General features: G+C 38.1%; 2 protein-coding genes across 7 annotated transcripts; one reads left to right on the forward strand and one right to left on the reverse strand.

The window, feature by feature from the left end:
* The first annotated feature begins 88 nt into the window (after nucleotides 1–88).
* Nucleotides 89–11,890, forward strand: Isha (Insulator su(Hw) mRNA adaptor). 2 transcript variants are annotated; one of them, XM_046615595.2, is made up of 15 exons: nucleotides 89–333; nucleotides 798–926; nucleotides 1,064–1,355; nucleotides 1,887–2,074; nucleotides 2,194–2,475; nucleotides 3,122–3,271; nucleotides 3,425–3,693; nucleotides 4,008–4,202; nucleotides 4,277–4,410; nucleotides 4,636–4,844; nucleotides 4,951–5,128; nucleotides 5,202–5,495; nucleotides 5,696–5,911; nucleotides 6,054–7,430; nucleotides 8,735–11,890. In XM_046615595.2, the coding sequence occupies exons 1-15, from the start codon at nucleotides 304–306 to the stop codon at nucleotides 9,652–9,654; spliced, it is 4,863 nt and encodes a 1,620-aa protein (XP_046471551.1). In that variant the 5' UTR covers nucleotides 89–303; the 3' UTR covers nucleotides 9,655–11,890. The 2 variants fall into 2 exon arrangements, with proteins under 2 accessions (XP_046471551.1, XP_046471550.1); XM_046615594.2 differs by having other exon boundaries at nucleotides 90–333; nucleotides 5,687–5,911.
* A 4,170-nt stretch (nucleotides 11,891–16,060) lies between these two features.
* On the reverse strand, nucleotides 16,061–21,570 carry LOC124213884 (uncharacterized). Of its 5 annotated transcripts, none has more exons than XM_046615599.2 (7): nucleotides 20,919–21,570; nucleotides 19,755–20,593; nucleotides 19,396–19,686; nucleotides 18,927–19,177; nucleotides 18,539–18,857; nucleotides 18,183–18,431; nucleotides 16,061–18,100 (listed from the first exon to the last, which is right to left on the reverse strand). In XM_046615599.2, the coding sequence occupies exons 1-7, from the start codon at nucleotides 20,977–20,979 to the stop codon at nucleotides 16,772–16,774; spliced, it is 3,339 nt and encodes a 1,112-aa protein (XP_046471555.1). In that variant the 5' UTR covers nucleotides 20,980–21,570; the 3' UTR covers nucleotides 16,061–16,771. The 5 variants fall into 5 exon arrangements, with proteins under 5 accessions (XP_046471555.1, XP_046471557.1, XP_046471559.1 ...); XM_046615601.2 differs by having other exon boundaries at nucleotides 20,961–21,568; XM_046615603.2 differs by having other exon boundaries at nucleotides 21,346–21,567.
* Between the last annotated feature and the right edge of the window lie 2,964 nt (nucleotides 21,571–24,534).

Genomic DNA, 24,534 nt, shown 5'->3' on the forward strand with positions numbered 1-24,534 from the left:
CTACAAGGCCAGAGACGTCATGGCGGTGGTGATCACGGACGTCATGGGACATAGGAAATATCTGTGGTGATGTGTCGCGATGCATGTCGGGTAGCGGCGGCGGCGGGGAGGCGGCCATCTTGATTCTTGGATGGCATGGCCCAGCTCGGAAAGTGCGCGACGACGAGAAATGTAGTTATTTCGTTAATATAATAGGTTTATTAATACGGTAGACGTTTGTGGTGTGAACGAGGAGTGTCGCACCCGTCCGCGGGGCTCACGGTTATTTCGCCGAAGGGCAGTTTCGCCGTACGACAAGACGAAATGGATGCGGTTAAGGCGTTCAACGCCGAGGTAAGCTAGTTTGGCCTCTCCAGGCCGAAATTTAGAGGTCACCATTCACGAAGAGTCGAGATCGACTAATTAATAGCAAACCACCTTGTTACATTTTTCGAGCGAATTTATGCAAGCGTTCCAAGCTCTAAACCGTGTCGTAAAAACCTCGGGCCAAAAATCCTTTACGATATAGTACTCGTACCCGGCCGTGGTTCGCTGCTCGCTTGTTGACGATTACTTGCATCGGATCGATCATGATCTTACCGTCGATTTTCGAAGGGGAATCATTCTATCCTGTTGTTTGGATTAATACGATTTGAATCAGTGAAATAGTTTTCCATTTAAATTGATTATTTCAGTTTTTTCTTTTGTTTCTCTCCTGTATCAATCAAGCGATGAATCAAACTCACTGAAACATAGCAGTTTCTTATACAACTTTTATCCCTTAGCATTCTTCGTTTCACCTTGATTTGTTCTTTCAGCTCTCGTCGTTGTACGATGTTAAGCCACCAATATCCAAGGCCAAGATGACATCTCTTACTCGAGGTGCAATCAAGGCCATCAAGTTTTACAAGCACGTTGTTCAGAGTGTAGAAAAATTCATACAGAAAGTGAGTATTGAGCGCAGTACCATCAAGGGTTAAAATTTAAGACCGCCTTATTTTCACAACTAAGAATTATAATATCCTATGGCTTAGACCATTTTTTACACTAATAGTATATGTATTTAACATGTTTTTAATTTCAGTGCAAACCGGAGTACAAAGTCCCAGGTCTGTACGTCATTGATTCGATAGTTCGTCAGTCGCGGCACCAGTTTGGGGTTGAGAAGGATGTTTTTGCTCCAAGGTTTGCTAAAAATATGCAAACGACGTTTCTTAATTTGCTGAAATGCCCACCTGAGGACAAAAGTAAAGTAATACGTGTCCTGAACCTCTGGCAGAAGAACGCAGTATTTCAACCTGAAGTTATTCAGCCGCTTTTTGACCTTGCCGACCCTAATCACCCCATTCATAAGGAACAGCCTCCTAACAGTAATGGTATATCACAATTTGATTAAATAGAATGTTAATTTAGTGTTTTTTATATCTGATATACTTCACGTTTGGTTACAACAACTGTTAAATCGTAGTTGAAGCACATGGTGTCGTCTTTTATCTATAAAAATTAATGTAGTTGCCTTATTAAATATCATCGTATATGTGACTGGAAATGACATTGACGAGATTTTTACTTAGGTTGAAAATGTGAGAGATAAAATGATAGCTTTGTGTATGATGTTATAGTTCATGGGAGTTCTTGATGCATTTGACAGAATGATTGATTTTATCTTATCATAATACATAAAAAACATTTATTATTAATGCTGAGTACAGCTTGACTGTTTGGTTTAGAACAAGAAACATGGGTGATGTCACTTTTGTTGGGCGATCATTTTGATCGTTAATATTTTCACCATTGAATTTATTTCTGATGTAGTGTCACTCTCTGCAATGTAGCCTTATGTCCAAACTGACTGGATAAACTGTAAACAAATCTTGAAATTAATTGTATAATTGTATGTTTTACAGGCACTCTCAATGTTACAAATGCTAGTAATTTAAGCTCCATAAGCGCAGTTACAAAAACACCACCTTCAGCAGTCAAAAACACACCTAAAGACCAAAAGATGTTCCCATCATCAAAGTCTATTGATCCAGCCTGGTTGGCGCAAACTAAAATGGAAACTGCGAACATAGCAAATGCTAGTAAAATGATGGTTAGTTATGATTCAAGTAAATTCCGAGTTGTTAATAAAGAAATTGATGGAAAAAATATATTATATAACTTTGGTGAAAAGGTAATGAATACCTAACAATATTGTTTGGTCTTATTCAGGGTCAAGGCGGAACTAATCAGGTTGATGCCACGTTGTTAGCTCAACTTCAGCACTTGCAGCAACTGTTACTGAAAAAACAGGAAGCAGCTACTGTTAATGAGAACCAGTCATTGGTCAAATTTGATAAGAAACTCCTCGACTTCGACTACGACGAAGAAGAAGATGACGATGGGATCATGGGTAGTTCACCTATAGCCATGCAGTCGAACTTGGGACAACACAATTCAGGACCAGCTGGTGGGAGCCTCGAAGGATTGGGAACTCTGCTTACTAATCCCGAGGTGTTTATGGTTGATTATTTAACTCAGTACAAGCAGTTAATTGCGCTATCCACGTCACTTTTTACTTTTCATCACCTATGGCAATAAAAAAAAAATATGGCTTCTGGTCGGAAGTAACTTTTTCTAATTTCAATGAAATTTTACCTTGATGATCTCAGAAACTGTTGGATTAAAAAAATTTGCTATTTATACGACTTTACAATCAGATGATGGGTATTAAAAGTTGTTATGTCGTTTTGTTTGACCATACGCTTCTATTGACAAAAAATTCATTAAATTTGAAGGACTCCAACACAGTTCATTCGACGTTTATAGAACGAATAATACAAATTGCTATAAAATGAATAATTAAATGCAATAGGATTCAATTTTATGAAAGATGAATGAATTATTTTATGGAAAAAATAAATATTAACGACAAAATATTTTGATCATACTTGATATTACCTCTAAGTTAGCGAATTGGTTTGCGGGGTGATGAAAAGTACTGTGAAACAAACTATCCTTACTGCTTGGTCTTATTCCTTCACACAAATTAAAACACATGATCCATATTTTAGTTTTTTGGTGAGTGTAACAGAGTTTCGTTTCTCCTCTCGACGACTCAACACATGTATAAATGCTGATTGCATTTTTCATATTTCAGGTCCTCAAACAGTTGCAGACATTACAGCAAACTATGCAGAGTGGCAATGCTACTGCAACGCAGCACGAAATGGAGGAAAAACGGCGCAAGTTACAACAAATGAAACAGCAAGAGGATGAATTTGATAAACACTTAGCACAAACAGTTCCTGTTAGTATTAATTCACATTGTCAGTGAAGGGTTGAAAGTTGATATTTGACAATATTTCTTATCGTATAATATAAAAAGGTATCAGAAAAGCGGGTAATCCATGCAACGATTTAAAAATTTAATTTTCTGTTATGTTCTGTTTTTCATTATCAGAGTTTACCGTTTGCCTCCGAATGTGAATTGAAGCCCTCCGATGTTCTTAAGCCATCGCAGCAAAGTGGAATTTATAATGCTGTAGCAAACATCAACATGAATGCTGCGCTCATGCAACAAGACATGAGTCAGCCACCGCCAGGTTATCCTCCGGCATTACCTTATGCTTCCCAGCCTCCGCAGAGCCTGAGAGTCACTCCACAGTCCTCACTTCAAAATGTGAAAAGTCCCTTGATTGATGAGAGGCAGGATTCCATGGACTTTCCAAGGTAAATAAATGACATTAGCTGTAGTTACTCGTCTCATTCATCCATTGACTTACCAGTAAGTCAGAACTTTTACACTAAAATTTACGAGCGCAAGTTCGATCTAGTCATGTGTGGAAAATCCCGCCACTGTGCCTTAAACAAACTTGCCATATTATGTCTACATCCGTGATTTTTCATTACGTACAGATAGAAATCAATAATGCTTCTGTCTGGTAAAAAATCACTATACAATATATGTTTTTCATTGTAATATCTGGCGGAAACATTATTTAATCATTTATTACTATAGGAATCTCCTTTCTTCAATTTTATAGCTCCGCTCCAACAAGACGGGACAGTAGCAGTGTCGAGATAGTAAATTGCGACAACATAAGGTCACAAAGTGGTTCACCAGACAGGTATAGGCGACGTAGTCGGTCTAGATCTCCCCGTCACAGGGATAGAGACCGGAATCGTGAGAGGGATAAAGACAGAAAATCTCGGTCAAGGAGTAGATCTAGGCGCAGGAGGTATGTGAAACAGCCACCTACGGAGTTCCTTCATTTGTTGGCTTATTGACGACAATTCTGCATCTTTCTTTTAGGTCACGATCCAGAGAAAGAGATCGTGAACGAAAACGCGATGATAGCCGAGACAAAATGTCTGAGGAAGAACGGGAAAAACAAAGAGAACGGAGAAAACGAGGCCTTCCACCAATCGTAAGAGAGAAGCTTAGCGGTATGTGTGTTAAAGTTACGTATACGCATGCTTTGTCCAAACAATTCCCCCTATCCTGGTTTCGTTTCCTTCTAAACACTGCCAAAAACAAATAAAAGATGGAGTTCCTACGTTATGGCTCAATTTTTTTATTTTCTCATTCATGGATATAATTTAATCTGGATACCATTTTTTATTATCATATGTACGTTTTGGTATTTATTGATATTTTCTTTTCCCCCACAGTTTGCAGCACAACGTTATGGGTTGGTCATTTGTCGAAATTGGTTCATCAGGAAGAACTTTCAGATACATTTGGAGAACTGGGGGACATAGTTAGCATTGATCTAATATCGCCTAGAGGATGCGCTTTTATATGCATGAATAGGAGACAAGATGCTTATCGAGCTCTTACCAAGCTGAAAAGTCACAAAATGCAGGGAAAAGCTATAACGGTGAGACAATTTACAGTCACTCAATCTTTGAAACTCTAGGTACAAAAATATATCCTTGAGTGTACCATGTACTGTAATTTAATAATTTTGACCATTTCATTTACAGCTTGCTTGGGCACCAGGCAAAGGAGTTAAAGGCAAGGAGTGGAAAGATTACTGGGAAGTTGAGCTTGGCGTCAGTTACATACCGTGGAATAAGTTGAACAATGTAACAGATCAGGATCTAGAATTATTGGAGGAAGGTGGTATGATAGACGAAGATACACTGCCTCCCAGATTGAAAGGTATAAGAATAGTTGCAGGATTTTTGTATATTTCCTTATAAAACACTGTTATACCAAATTGTTCATTTTATAGGTAAACTGAAGCATGCTGTGGCAAATGCAGAAACGCTGCAGCACCAGCTACACCTTCAGCAGCAAACTCTTGCCACTGCATCTGTAGCGGGGACACCAATTCCCACATTAACAGATGGTATTGTTAATGTAATGTCCTCTGCCGAGAACTCTCAGCAGCAGCAACAGCAACAGCAGATGGTCGATACCAGTCAACCACCGCCCATTAGACCGCCCACCAGTGCATCTTTGCTCGCCCCCCCAAACTCTCAACTTCAACTGATGCCTCCAGGCTTTCCCATCACTGGTGTAACACGTGAGTAATGAGGATATCTGAGTTTCATTAGAAGTTGGAAATGCAATTCAGATTTCACTTCCTATGTTAGCAAAGCCTTGACAGAGTTACAGACAAATAAATTATTGCAATTTTATCCCTAGCAACAATGCCCGAATATAATCAGCTTCTAATTAGACTATTTAATTCAAATAACAAAATACAAATAACAGGTATGATAGGTCCCATGGGACTTCAAATGACGCATGGACTGATGCCCAACGTACCTATCGGTGTACCTCCACCAAATATGCAGGGACTAATCGGCCCAGGTATGATGCAAACCATGCTGACTCCTCCAGTGAATTCACCTTTTGGAGCTGGAGTTGGTGTAGGTCTCCTTGCTCAAATTCCGCTTCCTGCGCCTGCTGCACCTTCTGACAAACCTAGTGCCACAGGTAATTAACTTTGTGTTCATTCTATGAAATTTAGAATATATTTATAGAAATTTAATCCTGTGCTTGGAAGTGGTGAAATGTTGAATTCGAATATTTACATTCGGAATTAACCACTGATCTGTGCACTCTGCTATCGTTTTAGGCATGCCGCACAATGTTCCGCCTATGGGAGTGCCTCCTCCGACATCAGAGGCAAATTTGGCAAATCTCCCAATGCTGAGACAGCCGTTCGGTATCGGTCCACCGCCACCGATGCAGATGCAAATGTCGCAGCAACATCACTCGGACGATATGGATGTCGAGATGGAAATGGAGGACGAAATACCGCAGAATACGATAACCATGCCGAAAGAAAAGCAGCCGAATTTGAGTGACCAGCTTCTTGCGGCAATGGGAAAAGCCCATCTGACCGAAAATAGACTAGAAGATGATGGTCTCGGCCGAGAAATGAGAGCCGAAAGGAACAGAGATAGGGATCGAGACCGGGAAAGAGAGAGACGAGACAGAGGAGACCGCGAGAGAAGCGATCGAGACGAGAGCGCTGATTCCAGACGAGATCGCGGACGGGGAAGAGACAGGGGACGCGACAGACGACGAGATGGTCGAGAGATGCGTGACAGGGACAGAGAGGAGCGCAGAGATCGCGGAGATAGAGACGGCCGGGAAAGTATAAGGTCAGACGTGCCTAGCGGTCTGCCAAATCAAAACAATACTCACGAAATGGACGGCGGGGGTTCAAAAAAGGACGTGAAACCGAGTCTAGCGGACAGGCTACGGCAGTTGGCTGATGGCACACTGCCTCTTGACGACAGAATGGACAGGAATAACAGGAGCGACAGAATCGATCGGGACAGAGGCGATAGATCTTACGATGATGTCATCGTCGGTGGTCGCAGACCGGGCGATTTACCCCCATCTTTAATGGATCTACCCAAATTTCCCCTGGGACCTCAGGACAGACCCGACTTCGGACCTAGGGGACCCGACTTCAGAGGCGTATCGCAGGATCTTAGGGATTTTCCTCAGCGTGGACCTGGCGACCGGGACAGGCCGGGCTATGGGGGCAGGGGACCGGTCGGACCGCCGCGGGGACCGATCGACGATTTTACCGATCCGAGAATGCATGTCGGAAGATTCAATGATGACTTCGACAATAGAATGGGGCCCAATGGTCCGAGGGCTGATGATTTTAACCCAAGAATGGGACCCGTTAGGGATGATTTTGACCGTCCTGATATGCGGGGCCGGCATCCAATGGATGATTATGAGAGAGAACGCTACGAATACGAAATAAGGCAGCGCGAAGCTGGCTTTGATCCCAGAATGGCTGACGCTTTCAATCCCAGAGGTCATCCTGATCATCCGGACTTCGATCCTAGGCGGAGAGACTTTTTCCCAGGACCCATGGATCCGGGCTTTGGACCTCCACCTATGATGGGGCCAAGGGGACCCCGTGGACCCATGGGGCCTGATGGCTTCGGTCCTAGAGGCCCTGGAATCGGGCCGCCACGTGGTCACGGTGAGTTCATGTTTTTAATCTACTTTCTCACCTTGAAATTCAAGTTATCATCAGTTCAAAGAAGCATGTTTTGTGAAAAATATTAATCTTATGAAATCTTTGCTGAAATTTTTCAATATCGCAAAATTTTACAAACCCTACAAAATACCAGGGTTAACATAACTGGTAATCTGTAGTTCTGAAATAACTTTCATATCATGACAAAGCTTTCTACTGAAGTTAGCAAAAGTGATATTCGATTTACTTTTTCAGTTTCACAAAATGTTACTGATAGTCACTATCTCATGTATCTGAAGTTTGGATCAATCAAACTTAATCGCAAAGTCGAGTTGTCACTGATACTAACTTCTGAAAATTCTCTAATGGTTCATTCTAATTGCAGCGAGTGGTGAAATAAAGACCGGTAATCAGAATGAACTACTTGTTTGTGAGCAGAGGTTTGATCGGTCACAACTTGAACATACGTATAATCAAGTGTGATCGGACGAAACTTCATCTAAATATTATTCCAGCAAAAATATCGACATTACTATACAGAATTATTTCACTAACGTTATTTTTTTTTCACCACAAAGTTGTGAAAGCCAAATGTATGAAAAACACGACAGGAAAGTTTCATGACAAAAAAATTCTTGCATTCCTTATGTGCACAAAGCATAGTATTTTAATATAACTATGTAGTATTTTTTGTGTTATAAACGGTATCAATTCTGAACGTAATATGCAACTGAATTTTACTGTTATTTACATATAGATCTATTTTACAGATATCACAAAGTCCTTTCTTTTATAACCTGCTGAATTTGCTTTAAAGTAATTTCGCTGGAAAAAAACGAGAAAATCATTTTTCCCAAAATTAATAACATACTAAAAAAAAAACTCCATGAAATTTTCCTGTTTTGTTAATTATGTGGTCATTTTGTGGAACGCCTATCAGGGAATTTGAGTTGCAGTTCACGGAAAAAATAGAAATATCAGTTTTTTATGTTCAAAGTTGAAACGAATTTTTTATGACAAATTTGATATGACTAATTGCTTCCTTTTTTCAAGAGACAAAGTGAAAGATATAAAATTTCCATCGAATGTAGGGGTAATAAAGTGTGTAAAATAATTAGGACACTTGCTATCTAGGATAAGAAAATGTCATAGAAAAACTGCGTTTTGAGTTCCGGAAATCCAGAAAATTTTATGAAATTTATTTTGTCAAATTAGTGGTTATCCTGTTTTTGTAAAATCAAAAACCTGTCAGGAATGCTCCAGCTAAAGTTTAACTCCAGCGCTTACTCTGAATTACGTAATTCTAGGCCCTCCTATGTTTCACCCACGGGGTATGGGTCCAAGGGGTATGAGACCTGGTATGAGGCCACCTTTCGGGCCTCGAGGGCCGCCGTTCGACCCTAGAGAAGCAGATTCTTTCTTCAGGCCACCGTTTGATGATCCGCGTGGTCCTCCAGGGCCACATATTAGACCACCGTTTGCAGCGCTCGGTCCTCCAGCTGGAGGGCCTGATGGTCCTTGGAGAAATCAAGAAAACGGTCCACCAGGATCGTGGCCATTAGACGAGGTGGAGAATGGTGTTGAACATGGTGGAGACGTTGGCGATCTGGAGGAAAATCACACGAGTCACAGGGACAATGAGGGAAGAGCAAAGTCTCAGGATCGTGAGAGTCGTAACAGGAGCAGAAAATCAAGATGGGGCAATGTGAGCCCGCCACCTGCGGATCATACGTTCAATGAGGAAAGATCAATATTCGGCGAAGAGAATGATCATGAGAAACAACCGTCATCCTCAGCTCCGATTTTAGAGGAAATATTTGAAACAAGCAACGAGAATTTAAATGACTTCGATGATTTGCCTGAACATGGTTCTGAGTTAGTTGAAAATTTGGAAACGTGTGACGCTCCGGAGCACTGCCATTCTGCAAGTAACCAGAAAGAAAATGACAAACAAGAAGTGGTTCACATATCTCCTGAAACAGCAAATGAGTTTGCCATAGAATCCAAGAACGAAGAAATGGATGGCTTAAACGAATCTTTTAATGCACCTGACGATCATATCGATTCTTACGAACCTGAGGAAAAAGTCTTTGACCCAGCGGACGAACACGTGAATGTGAATATTGAAAGTGTTGAAAACCAGGCTATGCCTGAATCCCGAGACGATCAAAACGAAGTTAATGATCATGTTGCGTCGCCAAAATCGGAATCAGATGAGCTGCTATAGGAAGTTAATGAATGACCAAAAAGTAAATTTTTAGCTAAAGAAGGAGCCGAAAAAAATCAATGTACGATAAAAATTAAAAATACTGCAGATTTGATATTCAGCTAAGTATGAAGAGATTGAAAGAAAGGAGTCTTTGTGAGTGAAAGGAAGTGAAAACAAAAAACCAGAAAGACTAAGAAAAGCGTATGCATGCTGTGCATATTAAACGCATACATATATACATCCAAAAATATGTATGTGTGTATGTATATATATATCTACACATTGTACATATACATTGCATATATACTTTACGGTGGTCCTTATTTGACGGTTGGACAAATTTTCTTTGGTTATGCTCCCAGATCTGTTCCAAATCATTAAAAAAACATCTGTAAAGTTTTAAGGCTCTACGGCAATTGGAACACATGTCTCTAAGCTCTGAAAGTTTTAAACATAAAATACATGTAGTTTTTATAACCAGGTATATCGTTTTGTATGACTTTGATATAAATTAAGGGACCGATTTCAAACTTGGCAGTGCTGTTGCATATAATGATAGAAACAAACCCTGAAAATTAAAAAATTTTATCATAATTTTATAATATATTACTTTTGTTATATAAGCTTAATACCATCATTTTTATTAGGTTTATACATTAAGGAACAATAATTATAAAATTGTGGCATTTTCAGAGTTTGTTCCTATCATTATGAGCAACAACTCTGCCAAGTTTCAAATCGGTCCCTCAATTTAGACCAAAGTCATAAAACACGAAATACCTGGTTATAAAAACTAGATGCATTTTACATTTAAACCTTTCGGAGCTTTGAGGCATGTGATCCAGTTGTCATAGAGGCTTAAAACTTTACACAGACTTTTTTTGAATGATTTGGAATAGATCTGGGGGGCGTCCCAACAAAAATTTTTCCGACCCCCAAATAAAAACCACTGTAATATACATATATACATGAATGCATTGTGTATACGTATGCATGTATAAGATGATATTGATCAAAGTTATTTAATCTAGGAAGTGAAATACAGAGCGGACTTTCGGACTTTTCTTTTGCGAGCGCCATACTCCGGAGTGGTGGGGAGCTATGGGTCCAGTGAGTTTATTTTTACTACTAAAGTCATTAGGTAAAGTCGCAATGAATAATGAAACTTGATGATGAATGATATCTTATTCGTTTAGACAAAGCAAAGTTAATGATAATAATAATATTATTAACAAATTAATTAATGATTCCATCAAAGCTCTAAACTTTTAATGTATATACATTATACATACATACATACTTGTAGGATATACAGACATATGTCTGTATACTGCTGCTTCTTAATTGAACACTGCTGTGATAGTGAACACAGGACCTGTCTACTAAGTACCTATAGGAAAGACAAAATGATAGAAAATTAAAGAGAGAGAGAGAGTAAATAGTAACAATAGCAATAATAATAGTCAGAATTAGTTGTCTTCAATGAAAATGAATTTGATTTCTTTCACCGCGTTTTTGTTTAATCAGCAGAGTAGGATATAAATTTTACTTATTGATGACTCTTTTTGACCATCAATCAGAATTTAGATTGCTTTGAAAAGTAGGAAATTTTTGATGAAACGCGATCACCGATTAAAAATATGTGGGTACAATTGAAAGTAGTAAAGTATAACTAGTAATTTTATTATCAGTCAACGATAGTTTTTCTTAAGTGTCTTTTGTTTCTTTTCTTCTTCTGACACTTCTCAACTTCCATTCACCTAGCTATTTCGCCTGCGTAGCAAAATTTTTTTTTTTTTAATTTTGTTTTTAGTGAGTAAACTCGTAGGGGTGAAGGGACAAGAAAAGAAGGAGAAAATAGAAATTGTCGAAGTAAAACTTGTTTTCCAATGAATTGTTAGCAGGGAAGGGGGCGGGTACCTTACAGCGTGCGTATGGTATCTTGTATTACTCGTTTATGTACCGAGCCTGCAATCATGTAACGTTATTAATTTATTGAATTGTACATACATACACGCGTATATTGACTAAATAATTTTATATTTTCATATATAGACGAAATGAATGAAGAGTAGCAAATATATTCTATATAATTACGTAAATACAAATGAAATAAATGCTGTGCAGTCAACAGTTGCTCAAGCATGATCGTAATTATATTCAAAAATGAAATGAAATGAACTGAAAACGATAAATAATCAAAAAAAAAAGAAAATAAGAAAACAAGAAAAATAGATAAAAAAGTAATAATAAACATTTTATACAAATCGTTTGCAAATAAATATGGCGTTATCATTCCAACTTTCTGCACTGCTCCTAAGAATAAAATACTATTTTCTTACATACTTTGCATCATTGCAGAGAATTAGGTTTATCTTCCGTAACTTCTTTCAAGTTTGTAATTATTAAAGTGAATCAAACTTAATTTTTATTTCAATTTTCTTCTCACCGTGCTTCGTGTATTAGTAAAACTCTGCAGAAGTATACAATAAAAGCATTTGACGACTCAGCAACAAAATTTTCCAATTCTCTACGTATTGCATCTCTATTATATGTACATTATAAAATATCTTACATTATCTTATAAATGAATTGGACTTCATGTTGCAAGAGCATATTTTTGATTTGAAAAGAAAAAGATGAGTATACGTGAAGAAAACCTAGGTGTATCATATTTGATGCAAAGTTATGATCGAAGGTATACAATCAATAACGAGAATGAGATGATATAAGAAATAAAATGAGGTGGATATTTTTCTTGAACAACCCTCGGTTCCTGTGTTCACGCGCAAGCAAGCAAGCATTCAAGTGTACCCTACTTGTACAACGCAGCGATGGATAACTCGCGCTTGCGCTCAAACTGAGTGACAAGTGCAAGGTACTGTCCCTATTACCTACGTACGTCATTCGTTATTAAATTAATATTTGAGTGAAGTTAAAATGGAAAACGAATAATTTGTGTGTCGATATGAACAGATATGTGAAAAATGACGTCAGCCCGCACCACTCCTGCAAAGGCAAAGAAAGAAACTCTCCGTACACTCGCTCGCCCTTACTTTGTGATTCCAACCGACTCAATAACACGATTTGTATTTTAGTATACTGGTTTTTTTTTTTTGATCAAATAGGTCCGTATTCATAGCTGTTATTACCAGAAAAATTTGATTCTAAAGAAAAAGGTGTACGATACTGTAATAATCTTAATTCTGTATTAAATAGATAGGTATAGTACCACAACAGTATAAAAAAGAGAAAAAAAAAGTTATGGAATTTCGTACCGTGCGCCTTTTTTTTGTATATTTTTTCTTTTCTCAAAAAACTGTATAATTAATATCACATCGTATAAAAATGTCCAATAGCCTTACAATTGGAAAAGAAAGAACAAAAATGTATAGTCATAAGAATGTTATAGCACTGGAAACATTTGTTGAAAAGAATGGGAGAGCTCCGAGCGTATTCCAGTGTCATTGGGATTTGTTTCTTTTTTTTTTTAGGAGATTCATTGTAAATTGTGATTTTCATTAATTCGCGAGACTAGGAAGAAGATAGAAAAGAAATTATTTGAAGTTAAGAGCGTTCAAGTTCTAGCAATGTTCAACTAGATTTTGTATCTTCAATTATTAGTGGAATACCGATTATAACTGCAAGGAGAGGAAAGGGAAAAAAGATACCACTCCATTGACTCCGAGGAATGAATGAGAGAATGAATATATATTTATCTATAAATACGGACCTGACGCGAGCGATTAATTTGTTTGGTTTTTCCTTTACATGAGGATATAGTCGTATTTTGAGAATGATTTGGATTTCTTTTTATGCTGTACCGTATGGCGTATTAATGAAATTTAATAGACTTTCATTGTATCGTGAGGTTTGATCAACTTTTGTTGTCACTATAATGTAATTATTATTATTATTATTTTCACTACTACTATTATACTTTATTTCTTTTAAATAGTTTTAGAACAATCGATTAGTTACGCTATTATCGCCCTTACTACTCCTTAATTTAAATTTTCGAAGTCGATTATCTCCATTTCTCCTTCAAAGCCACAGGGGACTTGTTGCAGACTTAAGGGGGGTGTCCTGGGCGATTTCGACATTGACATATATATATCCAAATATCGAAGTCCCCGTATCTCAGACGTAACAAAGGGCTAAACAGCCCTATTTTATACACAATTCTGAACGGAAACACTCCTATTGCGATTTTGTAAAATCCGTGCCATTTCTTTATTTCTACGTCAAATAAAAATGTAGTGGAGTGATTTTGTGCAGAATTGTGTATAGAAGGGGGCTGTCGAGCCCTTTTTAGATTTTGAGATACGTGGACTTTGATATCTGGAGATATTTACGTAAACCTCGAAATCGACCAGGGCACTCCCTTAATAAACTCTACTCAACTCCACTAAAATGTCAATATACTAGGAAGAAAAGGTTCGTTAAGTCTTTAGTATGGAGTGGTGCATGTGGCACTATTTCAGAAATCTATGAAATTCGTTTATTCTTTTTTTTGCCATGCGTGCATTTCTAACTTGTTTCTTTTTTTTTTTTTTTATTGTTATTTGGAAAATTTTCAGTTTTGTGTACCTACGTATATCGTGTGTGATCAAGAAGAAAATATCAGTTCCAGTGTTTCAGTTTCTTCGAATTTACGTTATTTGTGCAACAGGTTGATCATAATGACTTTTCAAGAAAGTACGGAATATTGTACCAAATAGAAAAACTAATGAATAAGAATTCGAGAATTATCTTTGCCAAATATTACATGACGATCCGTTAGCTCAAAGCCGCTTCTGAGAACGTTTATACACATGCCTTATACCGCGTTTGAATTAGTTTGGACTGTCAGCGATTCTTGGGAAAATTATCGTTCGGAAATACAGTATAATATGCAAAGCCACGCTGTTCTTTTTCGTAGATATAATATATATATTCGTATGTAACACATGTGCACATGTGACATCTCCATACTTAATAGGAGGTATACACGATAGATAAGTATCAAGAAATGGAATAAAATAATTCGGATTTTTCAAAACTGAGCTATGAGTGACAAACATAGACGACGATGACGACTACAAGTAAGAGATTTGCAAAATGACACGCCATAGCCTACGCAAAAAAAGTCTTTCGTCAGAAAGTAATTATTGATTGTAAATCGGGAATTGCACGTACAGCAGTTGCACTATATCGAAGTATAAAGATACAATAGTACAATAATTGATTAATGAAAGCTGGAAATTGATTATTCATCAATCAATTAATTGTCAATGCACGTATATGATTGAGAAATTAGTTGATTTGTTATGTGTTTTACACGGGCGTACGATGCATATGACGGAATATATTACAGGTATACTTAATACCGAAAAAAATTTGACTAAGGATAAAGATGTACACTTTCATTTTTCTTCGGCCAAGAATTACCCGTATAATTTCACATTTATTAAAATGTAATGGATCAGAGTGTAAGATAGTACGATTTTGGAATACTGGCGGTGCAACTACAGTGATGATGCTCATTATCACTACTATTGTTACTATCATTAACGAGGAAAGATAAGATACAAAATTGAGCAATTTTGGATCGGTTAATATAAAAAAAGGGTGGAACTACCCGTTTACACTCACCGCCACATGACCCCAATATTTACAATATCTATAATGCGTTAAGAAAAACTTCGTGAATATGTTGATTAATTAATTATTACCATTATTACCTACGTAGTGTTTTTTTTTTCGCCGTTGTAATAAATATATAATTAAGAATTCACGGTCGTACATGTATATATTATTAATCAGTTCCATGCGTATATTTACACGATTGAAAATTATATTATAATATTGTGTGATCTTAACACTATTATTATTATTATTTGTATTCGCAGAGACTAGAGTTATAAGAAAATATTACCCCATTAAAATATAGTTTACTCAAATTAATTTGACATTCAGGTAAACTTTTATTATTACCGTCATGATTACTATTATACATAAATAATTAAGATGTAACTTTGAAGTTAAGCAAATAAAATTGTGAAATATTTTAGGTTCTTTATATTCACAAGTGATGTTGTGTACCACAAAAGTCAGTCGGATATATTTGATCTACTGAATTGGCTGATTGATTTGATCAAAATTTTCCCTTGTATCATTTTTTTTCAAGGATATCGTGGATATGGTCCTCCTAGGGCATGTTGAGAAGAGTATGACAAATTGTTCATTACTTTTATGTTACTTTTTATAATGAAAGATTGCAAACTTGGAAAACTTGTTCCTAGCTAATATTTACTACTCGATTTCTTCACTTTTCTTCTAATATCAAAAAAAAAGTTGAAGTTTTTTTATGGTTCCATTTGAAATTGTTCTGATGGTTATCTTGAACAGTAGGATATTTCACGCAATAATAAAAGACAAAATGTAATCTTTCGAGTGATATTTTATTACTATTGTTTTTCATTATAATATCCAGATACTGTACCATTTTAAACCACAACAGAAATATTTTCATTACAATTCAACCATAGAAACTACAGGTATTGAGTAAAAGGGCAAAAGAACGCATTGAATAGAAAGTATATGTATACGCGGAGATTAAATTTGAGGAACAAAAGTCAAGAATTACGTACACGTCTATACTCCAGTTTTATGGGTTGCCTGATTAACATTTAACACTAATTGACATTCCCTGATCCGATAACGCAACAAAAACATATTTGATAATCAGTTATATAATATATTAATGTATATTTATACAGGTACGTATATTTATATACGCAATTGAATCACATAACATTTACTGATATAAATTTTGATCAGTAACGAATTTAGATATACAAGCATATTGATACACGATGTCTAATCACGATTGACACCGACATTCATACAATGTAAATCGTGTATTAACAGAGTACTGTCATTGTCTTTACAGTGAATAACATAATCTTTATAATTTCTTCAGATACAACTAAAGAAAATTGGATTGCTATGAAAGGACGAAAATACTTTGTAATATTCTTTCAAAACGTCAGTTGACTGTCGGTAAGTTTATTTATTTATTGTATTAATTTTAATCGCGATGTTTGATATTTGAACGAAAAGACGAAATATATTTTTTTTTCTATAGGGGATATTATCGCCTAGTGCCACGAGCATGGTCATCTAATTTGCTCCGCAGAAAGGCGCTCAAACTTCTTTGAGATCTTGGTGACAATTGAAATCTGATACCCCTGTGAATTAAAATAGAATCCTGGCTTTCTTCCTGATTGCTAATCAGTGCAGAGTCCCTGGGGAGGGCCGAAGTGTTTCTCGAAGCTGAACCAGAGGAGCTTGAAGATAATCCTACAGACCCTGCCGACACCGTCATTGTTGAATTATTAGACAAGCTTGAATTCTGCTCTGTACAAATAACTGAAGCGCTAGATGTACAGCCCCTGGTCAGAATACTGGAATTTGCATTATCATCTCTGCTCGAAGACCAGCTGGCATCTAAATTCGGGACATTTAGACTTGGATCAGTTATGCCTCCTCTTTCCTGGGTTCCACGCCTCGAATTTCTGTCTCTGTCAGATGTAACGACTCCTGATCGCGTAGCATAGGGGGAATGTCTGTGATGGGCAATCGATGTTCTGTGTAAAGGAAGGTCCAAAGTCCTGTTAGAATTAGCGTCACTGACCCCTGACATCAGATTGGCCAATCTATTCTGTACATCCAATTCCCTCGTGATATTGTTGATCCTATTCTGCTGCATCCTGGCTCGGAAAGATGCCAACTGATCGGCAATAGAATCCCTGAATCGATTCTGTCTGTTGTGTCTGAGGAGCTCTGGTGTGGATCTGTTTGATTGGAAGAAACGTCTGCCTGCGTCATTCTGTGACGATGAGAGTGGAACTTGCAACAGGGATTCTGTGTAATTATTACGCCTAGTTTGAGCGTTGGAATTATTAATTTCATGTCCCTGCTGTATCGTGTTTGATGAGTTTGGCTGTCTGTTCTGAGTTTCTAGAGAATACAAACTACCCTCCTGGGAATCAGTGAGAGACAAACGCCTGTGCTGACTGTGGGAAGGCGCAAAAACTCGCACCTGTGATGGCGTTGAGCTGTTTTGATTCGTCCTCAGCCTAGGATTACTTCTGATCTGCATATACTGACTGGTGGAAGTATTGTTTCCATTGTTTTGTGGTATACTAGGGTGGTGATGAAGACGGCGTAAATTAGAGCTGCTCCCTGTCCGGCTGGAGGTGAGATTGCCAAGAGTTCTAGCTGAAGCCAAGTTATCCGTCAAGTTACTTGACGAAGGTGTTGTCCTATTCTCGATTTCTGACACACTTGACGTGTTCGGCAATGCACGGGCTGAGTTCTGAGATGCGGCGGTGCTCAACGGGTTGTTAGCCAATGTAGAGACGCTATTTTGAGGCGTACCACCACTCGTCGATACATTCTGATCACGGTGCACCAAAATCTACATCAAATAATAAGACAGTAGAGATTCAAAAGTATCAGCCTTTTCTTATCAATCAAATTTGCAATCTGGTTTGTATTACCTGATTTGTGGTGATAGATCTGCTCCTTGAGTTGCCTCTTAATCTAAGAAGAACACCTTCTCTTCTGTTAGGACTCTGTGCATGTGATCTTTGATTATCTCTTGGAATGAGATGCTTAAACCTAGAAAATTCAGCGGGAGTTAACTCTCGGGCATCTGAGCCCACTCTGTGAAGCGGGATCTGACTATAAGGCCTTCGTTGTGGAACTAAAGGGCTTTGCTGTTGTCTCATCATCTTTTCCATTTGCTCCTGTAATGAAATTAATAGTGATTCATTATTTGTAAGTTTCAACTTCCAATTTCTTTGCTCTTTGCCTGAACTATATATTAGATATCTATATTTCCACTTATTCTTACCTGAAGTGTAACTTGTTTTGAAAAGTCACCCAACTTCTTATTACCACTATCTTGATTTTTTTTTTTATTTCCCATACTGTTATCCTTGGTTACAGGCAATGGTGAAGGACTCAGTAGTGCTTGCTCACTGTTTTTATCTTTCATATCGTCTATGTCAGGAACTACTTGGAGCTCTTCTCCTATTACATTAGGAACTTTTAATGTGGCTATTATGGTAGATAAGGCATCCAGCACTTTCATCGCAGTCAAACGTTTCTTTGGTTCGAGCACTAACAGATTTCTTATTAGAGACACTGTCCCCTCGGATACTCTACTTTCACTGTGAAGACAGTAATTAATTAGCATTTGAATTAAAAGAAACGAAATAATTGATATAAGTCATATATACTTCGGGATGTGGTAGTTGGCTGCTTTTATTTTGCTGAACAATTGTGTTGGGTTACTGTCGTAAAATGGGAACTGCCCATAGAGCATCGTGAAGAGCACCACACCAAGTGCCCACATGTCAGATGGTTTTCCGAGGTACGGCTTACCACATAGAACATCGGGTGATATGTAAGCAGGTGAGCCCCGTTGATCTTTCAAGAGATCTTCTTCACTACTCAAGTGTTTCCCCAGGCAAAAATTCGTTATTGTTACCTGTGTAACAAGTTTTGTATTCGAAAGTGGAATAAATCGAATAAGTTTAGTTTCAACTCTTGTTTTTCTCAATGCAAAAAGTTATCACTAAAATCGAAAACACAGTGATTTGAATTTATATTGAATTATCGGGATGGTTTGATCCCCCAATTTTAATAAAACTGAAAACTGGATGTCACATTACAGATTTAAAGAATTGTAATATTTTTGAGACATACTTTTCTTGTCCTACGATTCAGAACTATATTTCCCAATTTCAGATCTCTGTGCACAATGTTTTTCATATGAAGACAAGCGACTATTCTAACAGTGTCGGAAAATATGAGCAAAGTTTCTCTCTCTGATAATTTCTTCTCCTTTATCACATGGTGCTGTAAATTGAGCATTTCGTCATTTTTTGGATTGAAATCGTGAGCAGTTAGACAATCCAGTACAAGACACAGGCGACGTTTTACTTTCCCTGTATACACGGCGCCAGATGGCATGCTCTTTTCTTCTAAGGCGCAATCCTGTAGAGTAAAACAAAATGATTATGTATGAAAGTTACATGTGTGCCATTTGAAAAGCAAATAAATACTTTAAAAAATCCATGGTGATGCACAACGCCATCTTGGCTGCAGAGGAGACTTAGCAAAGAATATTCAGCATGCAGTAACATCTTTCCTTGTCGATCATCTTGTGTTTCATATTCATCTTCATCTTTCAAAGTGAGAATTTTAATCGTATAAAACTTATCAGATCCTGCTCTACGTGCCAGACATTGGACGATGCTTTTCACGGGTGAAGTGCCAATTGGAGGTCCAAGCAAATAGGGACCAGCTTGTTTAGCAGAGTTTGAATTCACAGGTGTACCGGGCACAGGAACATGGAACGTAAGATTTCCTTTGCACCAGTTTGAGCCGGAGGCTTTGTCAAAAACAGAGCCCATTATTTCCTCATTTTTAATCCATGATTTAAATTTCATTGCATCAAAGATATAGCTGTTGTCCTTAGCACTGCTAGAATTCAATTCAGGTACTTGATGAACCTTTTCAGCATCATTTCTAGATTCAGGGTTGCTGTTAGACTCCTTAATTTCTTCTGTATTATTGTCATTGTTCGAGGATCCCTGGCTACTCGCTGCAATTATTCCACTTAATTGAATCTCGGAAGACAAGCTACTGCTCTCGCCGCTTTGACCTCTAGTTAGAATATCACGATTTAAGGAATTATCTTCAATTGCAGAATTATTTTCTTCTATCGTGCTTAAAACTACCGTAGAATCTGTGCCGCTCGAAACAAGGTCTATCACACTGTCCTGGCTCAAAATGTTGTCCTCTGTTTCTGCAGTGTCCATTATGTCGTAATTGTTCATCAATATGTTTGACGAGGCACTTGACGGGCCAGCAACATTTTCCAAAGTGAGCATTGTGTCTGCTGAAATGATTCATTACAAGGGAGAAAAAAAATTTTAGAACGGTTAAACAGGCGAGATCTTTCGTACACCGTTAAAGCTTGTCAATTGTATGTTGTGACTCTCAAAACCAAGCAGATTTGTTATAACCGAATTTTACGTTGATGACAACCAAATTTTGTGAGATTGGACTTGCTACCTACCTGAAATGATTATAGATAGAAGCTAAATTGGCATAGGAACAATAAGGGTGGCAAAAAGTAGAAATAGATGTTAGAAAAAAAAATAAATAAAAAAAAAAAGGTAATATTTGTCAACTTGTATAACCCTATTTACCGAGCTATCTACCGTTGGCAATTACGACACGTAGAAGTTGTCTGGCTGCTGTACCTCTGACGATTAATGTCATATTTCAAAGGCAGATTTATGTAGGTGAGGCATACTGCAGGCAAAAACTGAATGATCTGTATCCAATTTTATTAATACATCGTCATGCTACATACTATCTATGTATGTTTTTGTAATATAAAGTACACGTAACAAGTTCACAGTCACAAGTCGCAATATTTCGCAATATGACTGTTTGCATAAACAAATTATTAAAGTTTCACTTGTTTTCTTTTGAGCACGGCGCACGAAGTATGGAGGTGAAATATCTGCTGCTGCATTTTGTTGCTGCGGTTTGAAATAGATGCAAGAATTTGACATCGACTAGTCATTTTGTATTCCCATGAGCGAGTCAGTAAAGATGGTAAATATAGGACACTGCCTTTACCCTTCTGTTCTACCGTTTTCAGAAGCGTTTGCTATAATACGTTGTCAGTTGTCACCACGGTGTTATATGCAGGCATAAAGACTAAGTAGGGAGGAGGAACTCAAATGGGTGAATTGCACGGTCTGTGAATTGACAAAATCTGCCCACTAAAATTTTACAAGAAGCGTCGCTAGTGTTCCTTTTATACCAATGCGTGATTGGTTACAGGAATGTCCAAGATCGACTAATTGATACATATCTTTCGAAAAGACCAAGTATTTTGCCTGTGCGTTGCTTTTTACTAAAATCCCGATGAACTGAATAGTGTTAATTTTTATTTCAATCTTATGAATATTCAGTTTCGCCTGATGTCGCATGTTACGGCAATCCTCTAAACATTAGATCTCGTTGCGGGTAGTTCATGTGATGTTTTCACCCGGCCGTAGAAGCCGTAGTGATATATGAAATAGAGCGTAAGCAAGGGCGTAAGCGTCCCGTGAACGGATTTCAATCGGTTCTCTAAAGCACAGAAGGTAATAGTTCTGCCGCCTTCTCTGTCGCACTGCCCACGTTGGCAGCGGCTGCGGCGCAGCGGGTCGGCAGGGTGGCAGGGGGGGAGGTGGGGGAGTAGCTAAGCGGGTGCGTGTGCTACCCCCACTCTACGGAAAGACCGACGGGGGGGGGGGGGGGGGGGGATCTTCCGTCCTTCAGAGAACAGATTTTCAACTCTTCTGAGCGCCGTGCGGCATCAGTCAATTCCGAACAATCGGAGCGAAATTATGTGCTCTCAGTATCAGTTCAACATTCAGGCCACATTTTTCAGGTTGCGTCACGTTGTTCGATCAGTGTAACATGTTTCCACCGTAATCATCTGTGAATAACACACGAGGAGCAGCGTGTAGCCTGAAGAAAAACAGAGTTACTAAAATAAAAACATCCTGCGAACGTTGAAGGTGAATCTGGTGTCCCGAGTTTCTATTGTTTTACGTAACTTCGGATTTCAGTGATGCGTATTTTTGTCTCTGTGCGTTGAGTGTCAATATAATTATTTTTTTTGGTTGATTTTCGGCAAATTCGCAGTTGCGTTGTTAGCAAGTTTATTCAGTCGTTTCAAACAGATAGCTTCAGCACAAAAAGTGAGTATAGAATCGAGTGCTAGTACTATTGCAATGCGGATTTTTGGATTATGAGAGATTAGTGAAGATCTGAGTTATGTGAAAAGTGCGTTGCTTCACCAATAAACCTGAGATGCTACAAGAACTACTACGTGTAAAAGTGTGGAGCAGCCCAGAGTCGAGGTAACAATATTTATTTTAATTATTGATTGATAATTCAAGGAGGCACATAATCTGAAAACTGAAAAGCCAATTTGATAAATTAATTCAAGTATTCTGTTTTGTTTTTCACAGATTAAAGCAGAGACTTCCGAGCAACTTTTCCATTTCTCGGCAACGTTGGTGAGTTTGCATGTGTTAGGTTATGGGTATTTCCCTGGCATTCCTCTGTCACGTGGCGTGGCGGTAACAATTGTTACACAAATCTTCGATTTCTTAGCTGCATGGTTAGGCTCATTCACGATAGCAACGTGCTTAACTTTCAGTCGAATAATTTTTTTTTCGTAATGCAATTTACCATAGCTTACTTAAAGTTAGAAATTTTACACGTTGCTAAAAGTGGAATGAGCATCGCGACAGGTAACCATGGCTTACTCGGCACTCGCGAGATCGAATTGTGTTTCGTAACTGATGTAATAATCTACGTTTGAATTTACCGATGATGCCGTTTAAGTGGTGGGTTCACCTGAGGTTTGAACATATTCAATTATTCACGTTATGGTTAAATTGATGAAATTCCAAAGTCTGGCATAACGTAACGTAATCAAATTGCATTTTACATTATATATCATTTTCAATCTTTTAACAGCCAACCAGTATTGATCAACTGCAGGCTTAGCTCGCTTAGAAAAATGCTAATTGGCATTCAGGATGTTTTTAATCACTTTTACAAAAGGTTAATGTACCGATAGTCTGCCAACATTTACTAAAATAATAAATGCAATATTAAAGTTGGCGGGATACAACCGCGATACTGTATTCCGAGTAAGCAGACCACGATACAAAAACATTTTGCTCCCAACAGGTAACCAACGAAAATGTAAGTCAGCGACCACGGCGCAAATGATGAAGAATGATGTGTGTTGGAAAAAATGGAGAATCGTTTAGGTCGAATATAGGTAACCGGGTAAGTAGGTGGACGTTTTGGGATTCGTCGCGGGGTTTATGCATGAGTGTATGAATCTCTCTTTTCCGTTGGGTGGCTTCGTTGAGAAACAGGCGAGGGTAGGAAGGTCGCGATGTACCGTGATGTTACTAACTTTTGTAATCCACAGCGTCAAACGATCACAGACCTTTTTTCTCCCAAAAGACTCCGTATTCGAGTCTCGCGACCAATTGTAAGCATTTTAATGTTAATAAGATTGAATTCTTTTCATTCATTTCTTGTGACTCTGCAACGATTTTTCGGTCGTTATGCAATTCATTATTTAGTCATTACCGATCGTTATTCCATTCAATTGATCTCTGTGATCGTCTGAGTGGGCAAAACGCATCTCTGGACCATCTATCGCGTTCCGTGGTACGCTAGATGGGGAGAGATGCTGAGCTCGAAGACTTCGCGTCGAAGAGGACCACCGACCGTCACGCTACACAATAATGCATGCCTTCCAACCTCACTCCTCATTTCAATTCCATTTGTAATCTGAGAACAACAATCCGCATAGCAGTGTATCTGATATCTAAAAGATGCAGATGCGGATTGGGTTTCTACAGAATTTTTGGGTCTAGTCCCACATACTAAGAATTTTTTGACAGTTCGATCTTTTGCGCCTTGTTGCGCGTAGTTGAATCACGAGAATTGGACGCAACTTCATGCGCGTAAATTGATAATGGAATTGGACACGGTTTTTTGCGCGTCGATTTTGCAAATAGTATATAAAAAAGTTGCGCACTCTCGATGTGCTGATTTTTCAGCTCTTCGGTCAATTTTTTGACGAATAATAAAGTTTTCAAGTTCCACGGCACCTTCTGCGCGTGGACTTAATACCCTTCAATTATAAGAGAAAGTGCGGCATTTGAAAACGAGCGCTCAACGCGCATGAACATGAATCTCGGTAGTATATGCTGATAGTGGAAAATTTTTGCGTAAGTATTT

This window comes from Neodiprion pinetum, chromosome 3 (assembly GCF_021155775.2).
Source record: "Neodiprion pinetum isolate iyNeoPine1 chromosome 3, iyNeoPine1.2, whole genome shotgun sequence".
Taxonomy (NCBI): domain Eukaryota; kingdom Metazoa; phylum Arthropoda; class Insecta; order Hymenoptera; family Diprionidae; genus Neodiprion; species Neodiprion pinetum.